At 41.1% G+C, this 13,874-nt stretch overlaps 1 protein-coding gene across 20 annotated transcripts in view; it reads left to right on the top strand.

The window, feature by feature from the left end:
• The window catches only part of Plcb4 (phospholipase C beta 4), a 385,025-nt gene that overhangs the window by 227,398 nt on the left and 143,753 nt on the right, over positions 1-13,874 (top strand). For all 20 annotated transcript variants that reach the window (XM_037205240.1, XM_028884521.2, XM_028884514.2 and 17 more), the window contains one exon: positions 13,697-13,795. In XM_037205240.1, coding sequence (XP_037061135.1) covers positions 13,712-13,795 — 84 coding nt within the window. In that variant the 5' untranslated portion in view covers positions 13,697-13,711. The remainder of the gene's footprint in view (positions 1-13,696; positions 13,796-13,874) is intronic.

The following is a 13,874-nucleotide window of genomic DNA, read 5'->3' on the forward strand; positions in this document are numbered from 1 at the left end:
TACCTCCTAATCCTTCTAATCCTATCAAATAGTGCCACTCCCTGGTGACCAAGCATTCACATATATGCACCTTTGGGGGCCAGTCTTATTCAAGCCACTGCATCCCCATTCCATATCCAGTGAAGTCCTTATGAAGGAAAAGACAGGACAGGTGACTGTGTGGTCCCATTGCCTTAAAGTGATTTCAGTCTGGAATATACAAGATGCCATTACCCCTGTTTCCAGATGGAACATTCTTAACTCACCACATAATATGAACCACTTAGCACACTAGTGACTGCCCCAACTTCTCTGACACAGTGGTTAAAAACCAATGCCAAAACTAGAGAGAGGAATCCAAAAGATCATCCTTTAAAGTAATATGTAACCTTTAAATTAACTGAGTTAAAGGATTCTGTATTTTTTCTTCCAGGTTGTTTGCAGGTTTATGCATTTAAAAGCTAAAACAAAGCTAGAAGAAAAGCTTGTTGGTTTTGTTTAAGAATTTGCCTAGATTTATACAGTAGAATGAATGGGGCTGGAGAGGTGGCAGAGTAGCTAAGAGCCTGGACTGCTCTTGCAGAGGACCTACCTTCAGTTCCCAAAACTCCTGGTTTGCCTATTATTGTAATCAAACATCATGACCAAAGGCAAGTTGGGAAGAAAAGGGTTTATTTCAGCTCAAATTGTAGTCTATCGTGGAGGGAAGTTAGAGCGGGGACTGAAGCAGAGGCCATGCAGAAATGGAGTTTACTGGCTTTTTCTCCGTGCCTTGCTCAGCATACTTTTTTATGCAATCCAGGACCACTTGCCTAAGATTGATATCACCCACAGTATCCTAAGTCCTCCCCCTTCAATCATCAATCAAGAAAATGCTCCATATTCTGTAAGCCAACCAGATGGACAAATTTTCTCAATTGAAGCTCTCTTTTCCCAGATGACCTTGGCCTGGGTCAAGATGACTAAAAAAGCAAAACAACAACAGCAAAACAAAACCAACCAACACACCAGTGCCCAACTCAGATATATCACAGCTGCTTGTAAGTCCAGTTCCAAGAGATCCGACCAACCTCCACAGGCAACTACACTCATGTGCATACACACACTTGTGCACGTACAGGCACACCCCAAAAATAAGTAAATCAAGTTATTTTAATTAAAAAATTTAAAAGTAGAAATAACTTTCCTAAGATTTACATTCCATGTACTTTCTTCACACTGTCTTTATTATTAGCTCGATTGCTGAGTTTAGTTTAAGCATTTGATGGGTTCACATGATGCCATTTTGAACATAAAATGGTTTATTTATGCTATATTTCTTTAACTATTTATTTTCCAGCCACAGAGTAATAACTTTGGGGGTGTAGACATGGGACAACTGATGCTTTCCCACACATTTAGTGCCTATATGTTGTATTTTCTCCATATATGGTCTGGACTTGGTTCCATTATGCATAGTCCTAAACTTTATTCTCATCATCTGACTCCTTCGTAATAACAGCAGTGGCCTATTTATAAAACAGCATAGCCAGTGTGTAACTACAAGGAATCTTGGTTAAATTTAATAGTCCATTGTGTGTGTGTTTATTTTAATAAGAAAATAGTTTTTAAAAGAAAGGATCCTTTGAGTCCTTGTATTTGGGCCTGCTCCATCCACAGCCTCTTCTCTGTTTTATGCAACCCAGCCTTGTAGTCTTCAGACTTTACACATATTCATGCCTAAGGCAAACTTCAGAAAGATTATTCAAGGAAAGATAAAGTTAAAACCTTTCCTTTGAAATACTCTGATAATTAAAGCAAAAGTTGAGCCTGTAAAATAGTTTTTTTTTTTCTTTTGAGAAGTTTGATTCCTGTTGGTGACATTTTTTTTACCCAATTGTGGGAGAGCTAGTCCAAGGACAAATGAAGGGCAAAGTTGGGAGGGCACACATAGGAGATCTTACAAGGAGGATAAGGATATCCTCTTAAAGGGGATAAAAAAAAAGCCAGGCATTCCATAAGGATAAGGTCAGGGTGTTATTTCTCTTCCTTAGGACTCAGGTTCCAATGTGAACTCTACACACTTGGAGAGATTGGGTTGAGGTGTGGTGCAGGGCATAGAAAACTGTGGAGGAGATATCCAGCCTAGAAGTTATTCATAAGCCTAACCAGCTACAGAGCAGCATAGAGAATGGAAAACTTTTCTGCAAACTGCATTCCAGGCAAGCAGCAGGGTTTGTCCTTTAAGAAGAGAACACTGGGACACTTGGAGACTCCGGAGGGAAGAACAGGTACACACGTTAAAGGCGCTTTAATGTCAATTCTCGAATATTCATTTCCTCTGTCCTAGTTCCTTTTTAGAGTTAGTTGGTTGGGAGTTCATCCAAAAAAAAAAAAAAAAAAGATAATCACTCATTGTTTATTGATATCCAATATATTGACACTATGATAGCACATAGGGTCCAGGTCATTGTAGGTGAAGATACAGGTTAACTAATTGCAAAACTGTGTGTGATAGTGGAGCCCTAGAGAGAAGGGAGTACAGATTGCCAGTGAACTTGCAGGACTTGACCTGATTCTGCTTCTCTAAAGGTAACCAGTAATTAGCACCTCAATTAGCATAATCAAGAGACTCTCCCATAGACATACCCACAGGCAACCTGATCTACAGTGAGAAGCTCTTCCTAGGTCATACCAGAGTGTGTCAAGTTGACAATTAAAACTAAAGACCACAGCTCCCTTTTTCTGACTTAACTCCTAAGAATGAAGCTTGAAAGAAATGTTTAAAGGAATTACCCAGTAACTTCCAGACCTCCGCATTGACTCAGTGTTGATTGGATAGCACCTGCCTGTGCTCAGTCACCGTGTCCCTGATTTCTCAGGCTGGGAAGAAGTACCTTATAGACAAATGACCATCTCTGTTATTTCCCTGCACTTTATTCCCTGGTACCCATCTGGTTTCTCACTCCTCTGGACCTCCTCTTCTGTTAGGTAAAGACTCCATTAGCTGTTCTCAAGTTTTAGTCTATATCAGAATCTTCCTGCCTAGCGGGCTATGTTCTGGGTTCCAGAGCTCTGTCCCCCAGGATTCTTAGAAAAAACCAGTGGATCTGCAGTTCTACATTTGTGAGAAGCTCACCATTGGTGGTTGCTGTCTGGGTACCTGTGTTAGTTTCTTGGTTTGGGGAAGTAAAGTCCATCGTGGTGGCAAAAAAAAGATTCTGTAAAGTTTATGGAAACAGAATCGTATGGCTGGGACCTCTCATATTTCAGTAGGCCAGGAAGTAGAGGAGGGATAATGCGTAGGACTTTCCTATTTTTCTCCTTTTGGTCAGTCTAGCACCCCTGCTCATAGTGTTACCCATGCTCAGGTTGAATCTTCCCTCCTCAGTCAAATCTCTCTGGAAACATCTCAAAGACACCCTGAGATGTTTCCTCAGTGATTCCAAATCCTGTGAAGCTGACAATGCCAATTAAGTATCACAGTTCCTTCTTCTGAGAAGCACTGATTTAAGGTAAGCTAAGAGAGCCTGAGTCCTCTTTGGATTTCCCCCCATAGGCTCCTAGTTTGAATCCTCACTCTAATCAGTAGTATCCAGAACCAACTACTAACTGCCTGGAGAGTGCTCCAGGGATGAAATTGGAGGTGAGGCAGATGTTAACCAAAGCTGGTTTTCTCATGATCTCTACCCTGACAACCCTTATTTTTTCAAGCACAGGAGTTCTGGAACCACCAGGTGGTAGCCCACTTCTTTAATCCGAGCCCTTGGGAGGCAGAGGCAGGCAGAGCTCTGTGAGTTTGAGGACAGCCTGCTCTACAGAGTGAGTTCCAGGAAAGCCAGGGCTACACAGAGAAACCCTGTCTCAAAAACAAACAACAACAATAGAAACAAGCCAAAATGAAATAAACAAATAAAAAAAACCTGGAACCAAAAGCCAGAAGGACTTCTGTATAATCTGTTTGTACCCTCTTCCCCAAACTGAAGGTTTTCTATGCACATGGGCATTTTGTTTGATAATTTTCCCAAACCTAATAGGATACCCAACTGTGAGAACAAGGTGGGCCCAATGTTCCTTCTTCCCACAGCTGTGTATGCCTGACACCTACCCGTAAGGGAGAAGTTGTTTTGATGGATGGTTTATTTCTACTATAGTTCCCTGCTGAATATTTTAGGGAATTCTTTTGATTTTGTTTTGTTTATTTGTTGGGCTTGGGGTTTAGGGGGGCTTGGTAGGAGCAGGAAGGGTGTGAGGGTAGATTACTCTCTAAGCTAGAGGCAATGGCATGTGGATATAGTCCCAAATACTCAGGAGGCTAAGGCAGGAGGGTTAATTGAGTCTAAGACTTCAGGGCCAGACTGGGCAACATGGTGAGACTCTGTCTCCAAAACAAACAACAAACAACCCAGTCACAGCAGGTTCTTCACTAATTTACAAGTTCTTCAAGATTTACAAGTATCCTACAGTTGCTTAATTTCATTTCTCAGGGCCATTGAGGTTAACAATGTTCATCCTAGTACTAAGCCATAATAAAGTGCTGCTGGTTTTTGCTGTACCCCACAGTCAGTAAGATGCATTTATTTCAGAGGCAGAAGTGATAGCTTTACTCCGAAGAATCCTTACAATATGTAAAAGGTCTATAAAAACAAGTTTGGGGGTTGGGGATTTAGCTCAGTGGTAGAGCACTTGCCTTGCAAGCACAAGGCCCTGGGTTCGATCCTCGGCTCTAGAAAAACAAAACAAACAAACAAACAAAAACAAAACAAAAAACCAAGTTTGTTGTTAGTAAGTTAGAAAGTTAGAGGACAAGGACTTCTTTCCTCCTCGAGCTCCTCGTACACATGTATTCTCTTTCATTCTGACGTGTAGAAAGCCATGGATCATGTTCTGAGAAATGGGTTTCTTTCTAAGACGGTTAGATGGTTTTTAGTGTGTGAACACCCTGTGGTGCGCAATAATGCAAACTCACATGCTTTAGGTCAGTCACTCCACATGGTCCCTTGATGAGAGGTGGCAGACATGGCTCTATGAGGCACAGTGAAGCACAGCACAGAAGGTAACCATTGTCACTGGAAGGAATCCACTATATATCAAGAATTAAAAAGTCTTGTGTAATAAATACCCAAAATTCCTCCTACTGTCTTTATTGATGCACTGCAGATAATTTTATGTCTGTGCTTTCACATGACTGGCATTTCAGTAAGTTTGCTTCCACAGGTATCACCACAAACATATGAGTACTATGTGGTGTTGTATTGATATGATGGCTTTATTAATACTAAGTGATATGAATTTTATGTCTCTGTTACACTCTGATGGGATTGCCATCCCTAATTGGCCCGTCATGTTGTATATGTGTGAGTATTCTAATTGTGCTTATATATTTCTTTGTATCATAATAAATATAAATTTCTTCATCTCTATTTCTGTAATTCATTACTATAAAGGGGATTTATATGTTAATGGCAATGTAATTTCTACAATACCAAAATAGTGTTAAGCCAGAGATGGACCTAATATGCATTTAGGAGTACACACCTCAGAAGGCACTGTACAATGGTATGCCACAGGTGGGTACTCCTAACCTCTGTAGAGGGCTTTCTCTCTCACCATTATGGCTTCCAACATGAGCTGTTACCTGCATCTTCCAGAGGGACTGAGCTTCCAGGCAAGAAGGGATTAACAGTGGATTATCAGACTAAAAATCCTCAGTCATGGACAACTACGTTAATACAGTTTCAGCCAATTAACCTGATTAAGAGGATTTGGGAGGCCGAGAGATGAACTCAGATGTCATGCATGAGAAATGTTACAGTCAAACAATCAACATCCAAGCAATCTGGGGAAATGAATCAGCTTCCTTTGGGGAGCAATTGCACTTGGTCGTATTCTGTTTCTTTGAAAACTGATCATTATGTTGCTGGGCTCAGAGCATGCTGCCCTAACACACGATACCTTGGCATAAACTGTATTTTAAGCTGAGGAAAATACAGGAAGGTCACCATCTGAATTCTCTTCTTTTCCTCTGGAAATTCTCATACCCAGAAAAAAAGGAAGAGAGAGACAGAGCTGACAAGATGAATATGAACAAACATGGTTTGATAAATACCTGAAATTGTAACCCCATTACCCAGCTACATTTCTTAAAATTTCTACAAGGCTGCCCACTTAAAATGAAACCTGTGTGTAAAACATAGTTTTCTCCCATTTCTGTGAGTATTGATTTCTGAGAATTTCATATCATGTAAAACTTATTAAATAAATTGATTATGTCTTGAATATAATATATCTTTTGCTGTAGAAGTGTCAGTTGTGAGACTTGTTTTTAGACAAGGAAGGTTATTCCTACATCCTCCCTGTAACATGCTAGCAGCTACTCAAGTCAAGCTTGTTCTTAACTGCCCCCCAATAACTCAGCATGTTTTCCACCTACCTTGTAAACTCCTAATATAGTGAAGCCTATATTGTGATCATAAAGTTCACCTAATGCACTTATAAGACAGTTCTTTTAAATTATATATTCATCAGATTTTTTTAATTATCTCAAATCAAGTCACACTTTGATCATAATTCTGATCAGTTTTGACGTTCTCATTTTGCTCCTGTGGGCTGTAGGTTTGTGAACTCTAGCAGATTATTCTCCATCAACTTGACGTCATACAAGATTCATCATGGCAGAAGCCATAGGGTTTCTGTAGTAGTAGTCTAGAACACATCATAATCTGTTTTGTTTCCAAAAGCAAGAATAGCAGAGCCTCTCAGCCTTGGCCAGAGAAGCTTCTTTTTATGTAGAGCGAAGTTTCTGTTCTGACTGGTCCTGCAGCCGTTCAGTCTCAAATAAACACACAGAAGCTTATATTAATTATAAACTGTTTGGCCTATTGCTCAGGCTTATAACTAACTGGCTCTTACACTTAAATTAACCATAATCCTTGTCTATGTTTAGCCACATGACTTGGTACCTTTTCTCAGTCCAGCATTCTCATCTCACTTCCTCTGTGTCTGGCTGGCCACTCTTGTCACTGCCTTTCTTCTTCCCAGCCTTCTCCTAGTCTGGTCACCTCACCTGCACTTCCTGCCTGGCTACTGGCCAATCAGCGTTTTATTAAACCAATAGGAGTGACAAATCTTTACAGTGTACAAGAGCATTATCCCATAGCATTTTTGTAGTAGGCATCAGCCAATGCAACACTGGCCAAAGCTGAGAATAAGTGACTGTATGTGTTCAGCCCTAAATGAGACATTCCTATCAACCAACCCTCTATCCCATGAAGCCCAGGGAACATCATCAAAGAAAAGGAAAATACTGACTAGGAAATACTGACTGGAGAGATGGCTCAGTGGTTAAGAGCACTGCCTTCTCTTACAGAGGTCCTGAGTTCAATTCCCAGCAACCACATGGTGGCTCATAACCATCTGTAATGAGATTTGGTGCCCTCTTCTGGCTGGCAGGCAGAAAGCTGTATACCTAATAAATCTTTAAAAAAGAATGTACAAAATGGAGGATGGGGAGGAATGTTATCAAAGGCTGTCTTCTGAACATGAAATAGCCAGAGTAACCATTAACTCTCACAGTGGCTCTTGTTTATATAAGAGCTGCAGGAGATCAAACCATCCATCCACAATTGTAGCACAGATAGGGATGGTTCCTCTACCTGAGGAACTATTGGGTAGCTTCTGGGTGAAGGAGCCTCATTCTTTGAGGATGTGGTCCCAAATTAGATGCCTGTATTACAGTGGATAGCCCCATATCCATGCACATATGGGCAGCACTAATTGGACTTAGTGGGTTATTAAAAAGAGAGGAGGACATGGAATTTGTGTGTGTTGGGGGAAAATATTGGGAAAGGTCCTGGAAGAGTTGGGGGGAAATCAGTGGTGGGTAGATATGTTCATATTTTCTTATATACATGCATGAAATTCTGAAAGAGTATCTTTTTTCCTAAAGTACAACATAGCTTTCTGAAATGTTAATGCAAGTGTCATCACTGAAGAACCCGCTGCTAGGTACTGAATGAAAAGTCCTCACAGCCAATGTGTGAGAAGCTTCCTGTTGACAGTGAAGACTTGAAAGCCCAGAAAAGCATAGGAAACAGTTGACAGCTTTACGTGTCCTGTCTTACTGTTCGTTCTTGCCAAGAACACTGGTGGAAACTACAGACACTTTAAAAACAGATTTTTATGAAGAGAAATCATTTGTTAAATGTCATCTTTCTTTCAGTTTAGAGAGTGTTTTTCCTTAAATATAAAATCTGTGGTTAGTAGAATTTTCTGTATTTTAAAATAGAGGAAAGTATTTTTTAAATCACAAAAAAACTTTATCACCATCTCTTAACTAATGCTTATGTTTAGATATATGTCTGTCTATACTGTGTCAACTGCTTTGCATCCCTATGAGAGAGGGAAAAAAAGAACCTAAAGGCAGAAAGCCTTATTTTTGCTTACAGTTTCATTGAAACCTTTAGTCTAGCATCTTTTGGCCAAAGGATGTAAGTCTGTGGTGGGGCAGGACTTCCGGCAGAGACCACCCTGTGGGGCAGAATGAAGAAGCACAGAGAAACAAAAGAGTTTTCTAACAGAACCCCTCCTAACCCAGCAGGCTGTGAAGCTAGAAATGTAGCAATCCATTCATGAGGTCAGAGGCCTGGGGATCCATTCACCTCCTGAAACTTAGGGACCAAGCCTCCCACACATAAGCTTTTGAGAGACATTTAACATCCAAACTACACTAGCATGAACCAGCTTGGATCATGTTTGCTCTTTTATTTGCTTAATAACATGTTAGGAGTATTTGTATTTGCTTGACAAAAGCTGTGAATATTTTTAGGAACCCCTCTGCTTTGCCATTGTTAAGCAAACAACCATTCCTTTCTACTTCCGTTTTTAATAAGCACAAGAGTATCTAAATGTGTAGTATATTTAAGCCATTGCTTGGTTAGGATTGTAGACAGGCAATATTTTTCTACCTTGAATGGCACAATAGTATCTTTGTCCACAGGCTTTGCATACATTGAGTTAGAATAAGTCCTACTGGTGAAATTGCTACCCGTGACTGGGGCCTTTCAAGGGCATAGAAATTAATTGCAAAATTCTTTATCCCCAAATTATACAAGAATACTCTTACCCTCAACTCTCAATACCATTATTTATTACCATTTTCTTAATCCTGTACTCCATGAGTGCTTTTTGAAAGGCTATTTAATGGCTTGATGAAGATGGAGATATTTTTAGCAAGTGAGGAAATTATCATTAATGATACGTCAGTGTCGAATTGGATTCCAGTTTGAAGTAAAGCCAGGCATTTGAGAGTTCAGAATTGTCTGATGCTAGTCCCAGTCCATTTAAAAAATATGAGACATTCTTATTTAAAGATTCAAACAATCAACTCACTTTTGGTCAGTGGAAATTCTATGTCAACTTCTCATCTCTGAAAAATGATCTTAGACGTTTTCAACATGGGTTTTAGGGGTTATTTGGGTTTACTTCAGTTTGTATGGTTAAGGTGGGGATGGGGTTATTAATTCCCCATGGAATGTCTCCATCACAAGGTTAAAGTTGAAATATAACTCTTGCAGTTAATAAAATTCTTACGTGCAACATGGAATATTTGAATGAAAATGGACGTGACTACTCTAAGGTATAGTTGAGGAGAAGGTTTTTACGGCTCATATGATGGAGGGCACAGCCAGTGACAGCTGGAAGAGTCCAGACGGAACTGGGCAATGAGAGGAGAGTGGGCCCTGGGGGGTGGAGTGGCGAGGAAGAAAAGAGAGGACCAGGAGGGAGAGAACCAAGAGAGCACATGCCCAATTTGGCAGGGTTATCTAGAAAAGAGAAGCTGTGGGAAGGGAAGGAAGCACATGGGATGTAGATGAGTAGGGGGCAGGGGTTGTGGAGGTTGGAGAAGAACAGAGAATTGCCGTGGGTCCTGAGTGAGCCTGGCATCCAACATGCAGTTTGGTGTGCTAATAGGTACTACAGTTGGCCACTTGTCCTCAGTTTCTTTGGGACCTGACAATATTCAGTTGTCCACTGAAAACTATATATTGTTTCTGGCAGTGGTGGAACATGCCTTTAATCACAGCACTTGAAGGCAGAGGCAGGCGGATTCTGTGAGTTTGAGGCCAGCCTGGTCTACAAGATGTACTCCAGGACAGCCAAGGCTATGAAGAGAAACCCTGTCTTGAAAACATTTAAAAAAAGAAAAGAAAAAAAGAAAAGAAAGCTGTATGTTGCCAAGTCAAAGCAAACATATTGTTTTGTTCCCAAACAGAAAACACAAAATGGTTGGTTAGGGGAAGCCGCAAGACTCATTTAAAATTCCTATTTATTGTTTAGATACAAAGCTGTTAAGATGACATGGGCCCTAGAAACACTCGAAATACCATCAACAGAGGTGTTGTCTGTGTTCATTTCTTGCTCCGTTCCCAGGCCCTTCACAATGTGCTAGGCCTTTTGGAAACCCTGTGCAGCTGCAGGAGTCCAGTGCATGTGTCTCTAGAGCTACTGTGAAGAGTCACCACAGATGAGTGGCTGAAAGCAGCAGAAAATTTCCTCTTACACAAGTTTGAAATGAAGGTGTCCTCAGGGTCACATTCCCCCAGTCTCTAGGGAGAATTCATTTCTGGCTCTTTCACCTTCTGGTATCCTTGACTGGTGGCTTCATTGCTCTGGTCTCTGCCTTCATGGCCACATTGCTTCTTTTTCTGCCTCTACCTCATGTTTCTCTTATAACGACACTTTTAATTATATTTAGAGCTCACAAGAATGATGCAGAACTACATTCCCATCTCAAGATCTTTAATCACATCTTCAAAGCTCTTTTTTTGCCCTGTAAGGTAACATTCATAGCACTTAGTATGTGAGTGTGTTTGGGGGGACATTATGCAGCTCACCATCCCAGCCAGGTACCTTGGATATACCTGATTTTATATGCTGTACCCTGTTCATCCTATACCTAAAACCAAGATATATGCCCAATAACAAATATTATTTGCCAAAATTTTGATCAGAGCTGGCCTAGGACTTTGGAGTGGCGAAGCAGTGTTGTTGTTTTTTTTTTTTTTTTTTTTGTAGTTAATCCTGTACACTTGGGGTAGCACTATCAATGCCAAATGCAGTAACCCCTCCATAAAGAATGAAGGGCAGTTTATTCTCAGCCAGATATTAGTGACTTTAGCCTTTCCTTAGAAATGTGAATTCTCTTTGCCATGAATGGCATTTCCCTTCCCCCTGCCCAGTGGTTGTATGAACTTCAATGGATGTAGAACACAGACAGTCATAAATCAATGTATTTACCAAATACATTGGTGGTGACAGCAGGTAGGTAGGTTACAGCAAATACTGTTAAAGGGTTCCTTTGCTCTCTTTGAGGTTTGGAGTTGGTGAAAGCTAATAGTCTGCAGACAGTAGCTCTAATCGTCAGAAGGATGTTAGGTCAGGTAAAGAGTTGGATGACGATTGACCATCAACATGGCCTAAGATAAATTTGGCTCTGCATCTGCAGCATTCTAACTCTACAGTCAGGAAGTCCTAATCAGCCTGTCAGACTGCAGAATCTTGAACATAGCTATGGATTTTTCAGAGAACTTTAGGTGACAGCAGACTGGCAAGTCTTGAAGATGACGTTATGTCCAAGGGACACATTTTAAAATCCCATTGTAAGCTTAGCAATTCAACAGGTTTAAATAAAGATGCTGGACAGAGTAAGACAAACAAACAACAAACAAGCAACTTTCTTCCTCAGTTTACCCAGCTGTGCTGTATGGTGTCAGGCCTTCTTCATGGCAACTGTACGTGACCTTGAATATTTGGCCTCTCAGCAGCCCCTCTCAGGTCCTCTGTGCTCTTGTGCTAGACGCCCGTTTCTCATCATGTTATTTAGAAAGAGCTTTCTGCCATCTCTTCGGAAGTGAGCCAGCCCATCTGGGACTCCCCTCCTAGCTTGTCCCTTCCAAGCTTTCTGCAGTCTTGGGAGATTGTCCTCAGCTGCCGGTGTAAAAGAATCTGTCCAGTTGTGTAAGAATGCAGACAATGGGCCCATGCAAAGCCCACTGGCTTCCTTCCAGTAGCTGCTCTATGTGTTTACACTGGAAAGGCTGCCTCATTGTGTCAGCTCTTTGATGGTCATCCCCTTGAAATCCGCACCCTCCTCAGGTGCTTCCTCTCCCCTGGGGCCTGGGTACTGAGGTAATGCCTTCTGGCAGGATGGAGAAAGAGAAGGAGGTAGGTAAACCATCAGGTCCCTTGTAGGTGAGGTCTTCCAAGGCAAGCTGAGAATCTGCATGGAAGAACATTTGGCACAGACTGTAACCATATTTAACTGAGGGATTTATGGTGATTACAAAAGGGGGATAATGGCCAGTCCCTTCCCCATCTCTTCAAAAGGTAGCCACTCATCCTTTGGGGTTTTTCTGCACCCAATTGGATTGGTAAACATACCTTTTTGGCTTCTTCTTTTAAAAACCAATTGCTTGGGTCAACATTTTCTAGTGCTCGATCATTGTCTTCATGGTGTCATCAATGTAAAATAAGTCAGCCGCTGCCCCTGTTGTCTGGCCTTAAGAAGTGTTTCAGAGAATGGCATTTCCCCCAGTTTAAAAATCAGACAGATTTGGGGTACTCTACTGCCATTTTCCCAAAATGCCTCTTTCCTTGGTCTGATCCCTAGATCTCTGAAAAAAATTAAATCGGAAATGGCTTCCATCACCATTGCTAGTGTTCTCCCTAGAAGGCAGAGCCAGAGGCCAGCATCCTTAGTCCCTAGGTACCCTCAGCTACCGCAGTCCCCAGAGGCCTTCATGTAATTAGGCCATCTGTATGGAATGAGTACTTCAGTGGGAGGTGAATATTTCAGTAGTGGGAACAGTAGAGAAGGCTGAGAATCAATCCCTTTCTGGATGCTTGTCCATGGGTACTTGCATTTATCATGGGAGAATCAGAGTTAAACTAGTGAAAGACAACAGAGATAGCTAGAAACCCTCTTTTCATGTTTGACATGAGCCTTTTATATTAGATGTCTCTGTTTTCTATTCCTCTCTAAATTAAAACAAGGGTTAAAAACTGCAACGGATATTTGGCATGAGCTAGAACATCCTAGAGACAGACATTCTACAGAGAAATCCCTTGTCTCTTTATGTACACTCTGGTAAGCCCCCAAGGCTCCTTGGTATCTATTGTGTTCTTTTGCATTTCTTCCATTCCCCTCTCTTTTCCTTTCCTTTTCTCCATAGCTAGGGTCTTTTGTTGTTGCCCTGATGACCTTGAACTCCTGTCTGAGCAGTTCAAGTAGTTGGAATTCTAAGTGTGTGCTGCCGTTTCTGCCTCACTACATTTTTTTTTTTTTAATTAAAAAGTTGGTTTGTATATCTGTTTGTGGTTATAGGGGTTGAACCCAGGGCTTCACATAGGCTAAGCACACAATACTACTGAGTTACACCCCACCCTCACTATAATGTTTTTTGGTATATCATGCTGGCAGTGGTTTCCTGTGTGTGGTGACTGAGGTGATCCATGGGAGCATTTCTCTCTGCAGATAGTTCATAGTATGTGAAGTGTGTCTCCAAGTTTAGAGACAAGGAGGAGGAATGTTGGGGTCAGATGATGCCAAGGCATATGAAGGAAGATAACGTACGACCTTTACCACACATTTAAGGAAAATAAATACAAAGCGTTTGAGCTGTGACAAGCACTTGCACTTTAATTTTGTACACTAATGAGACATTTTGTTCTTCCCCAGGTCTTGAATATCATCATGGCCAAACCTTATGAATTTAACTGGCAGAAGGAAGTGCCATCCTTCTTGCAGGAAGGGGCAGTTTTTGACAGATACGAAGAGGTAAAAAAGCGCTGTTATTTTTTTTTTCTCTCAAAACAGTCTAATGATTATCTAGTTTTAATCACAGTCCTGAGCATTC

Source organism: Peromyscus leucopus, chromosome 4 (assembly GCF_004664715.2).
Source record: "Peromyscus leucopus breed LL Stock chromosome 4, UCI_PerLeu_2.1, whole genome shotgun sequence".
In the NCBI taxonomy this organism is placed as follows: Eukaryota; Metazoa; Chordata; class Mammalia; order Rodentia; family Cricetidae; genus Peromyscus; species Peromyscus leucopus.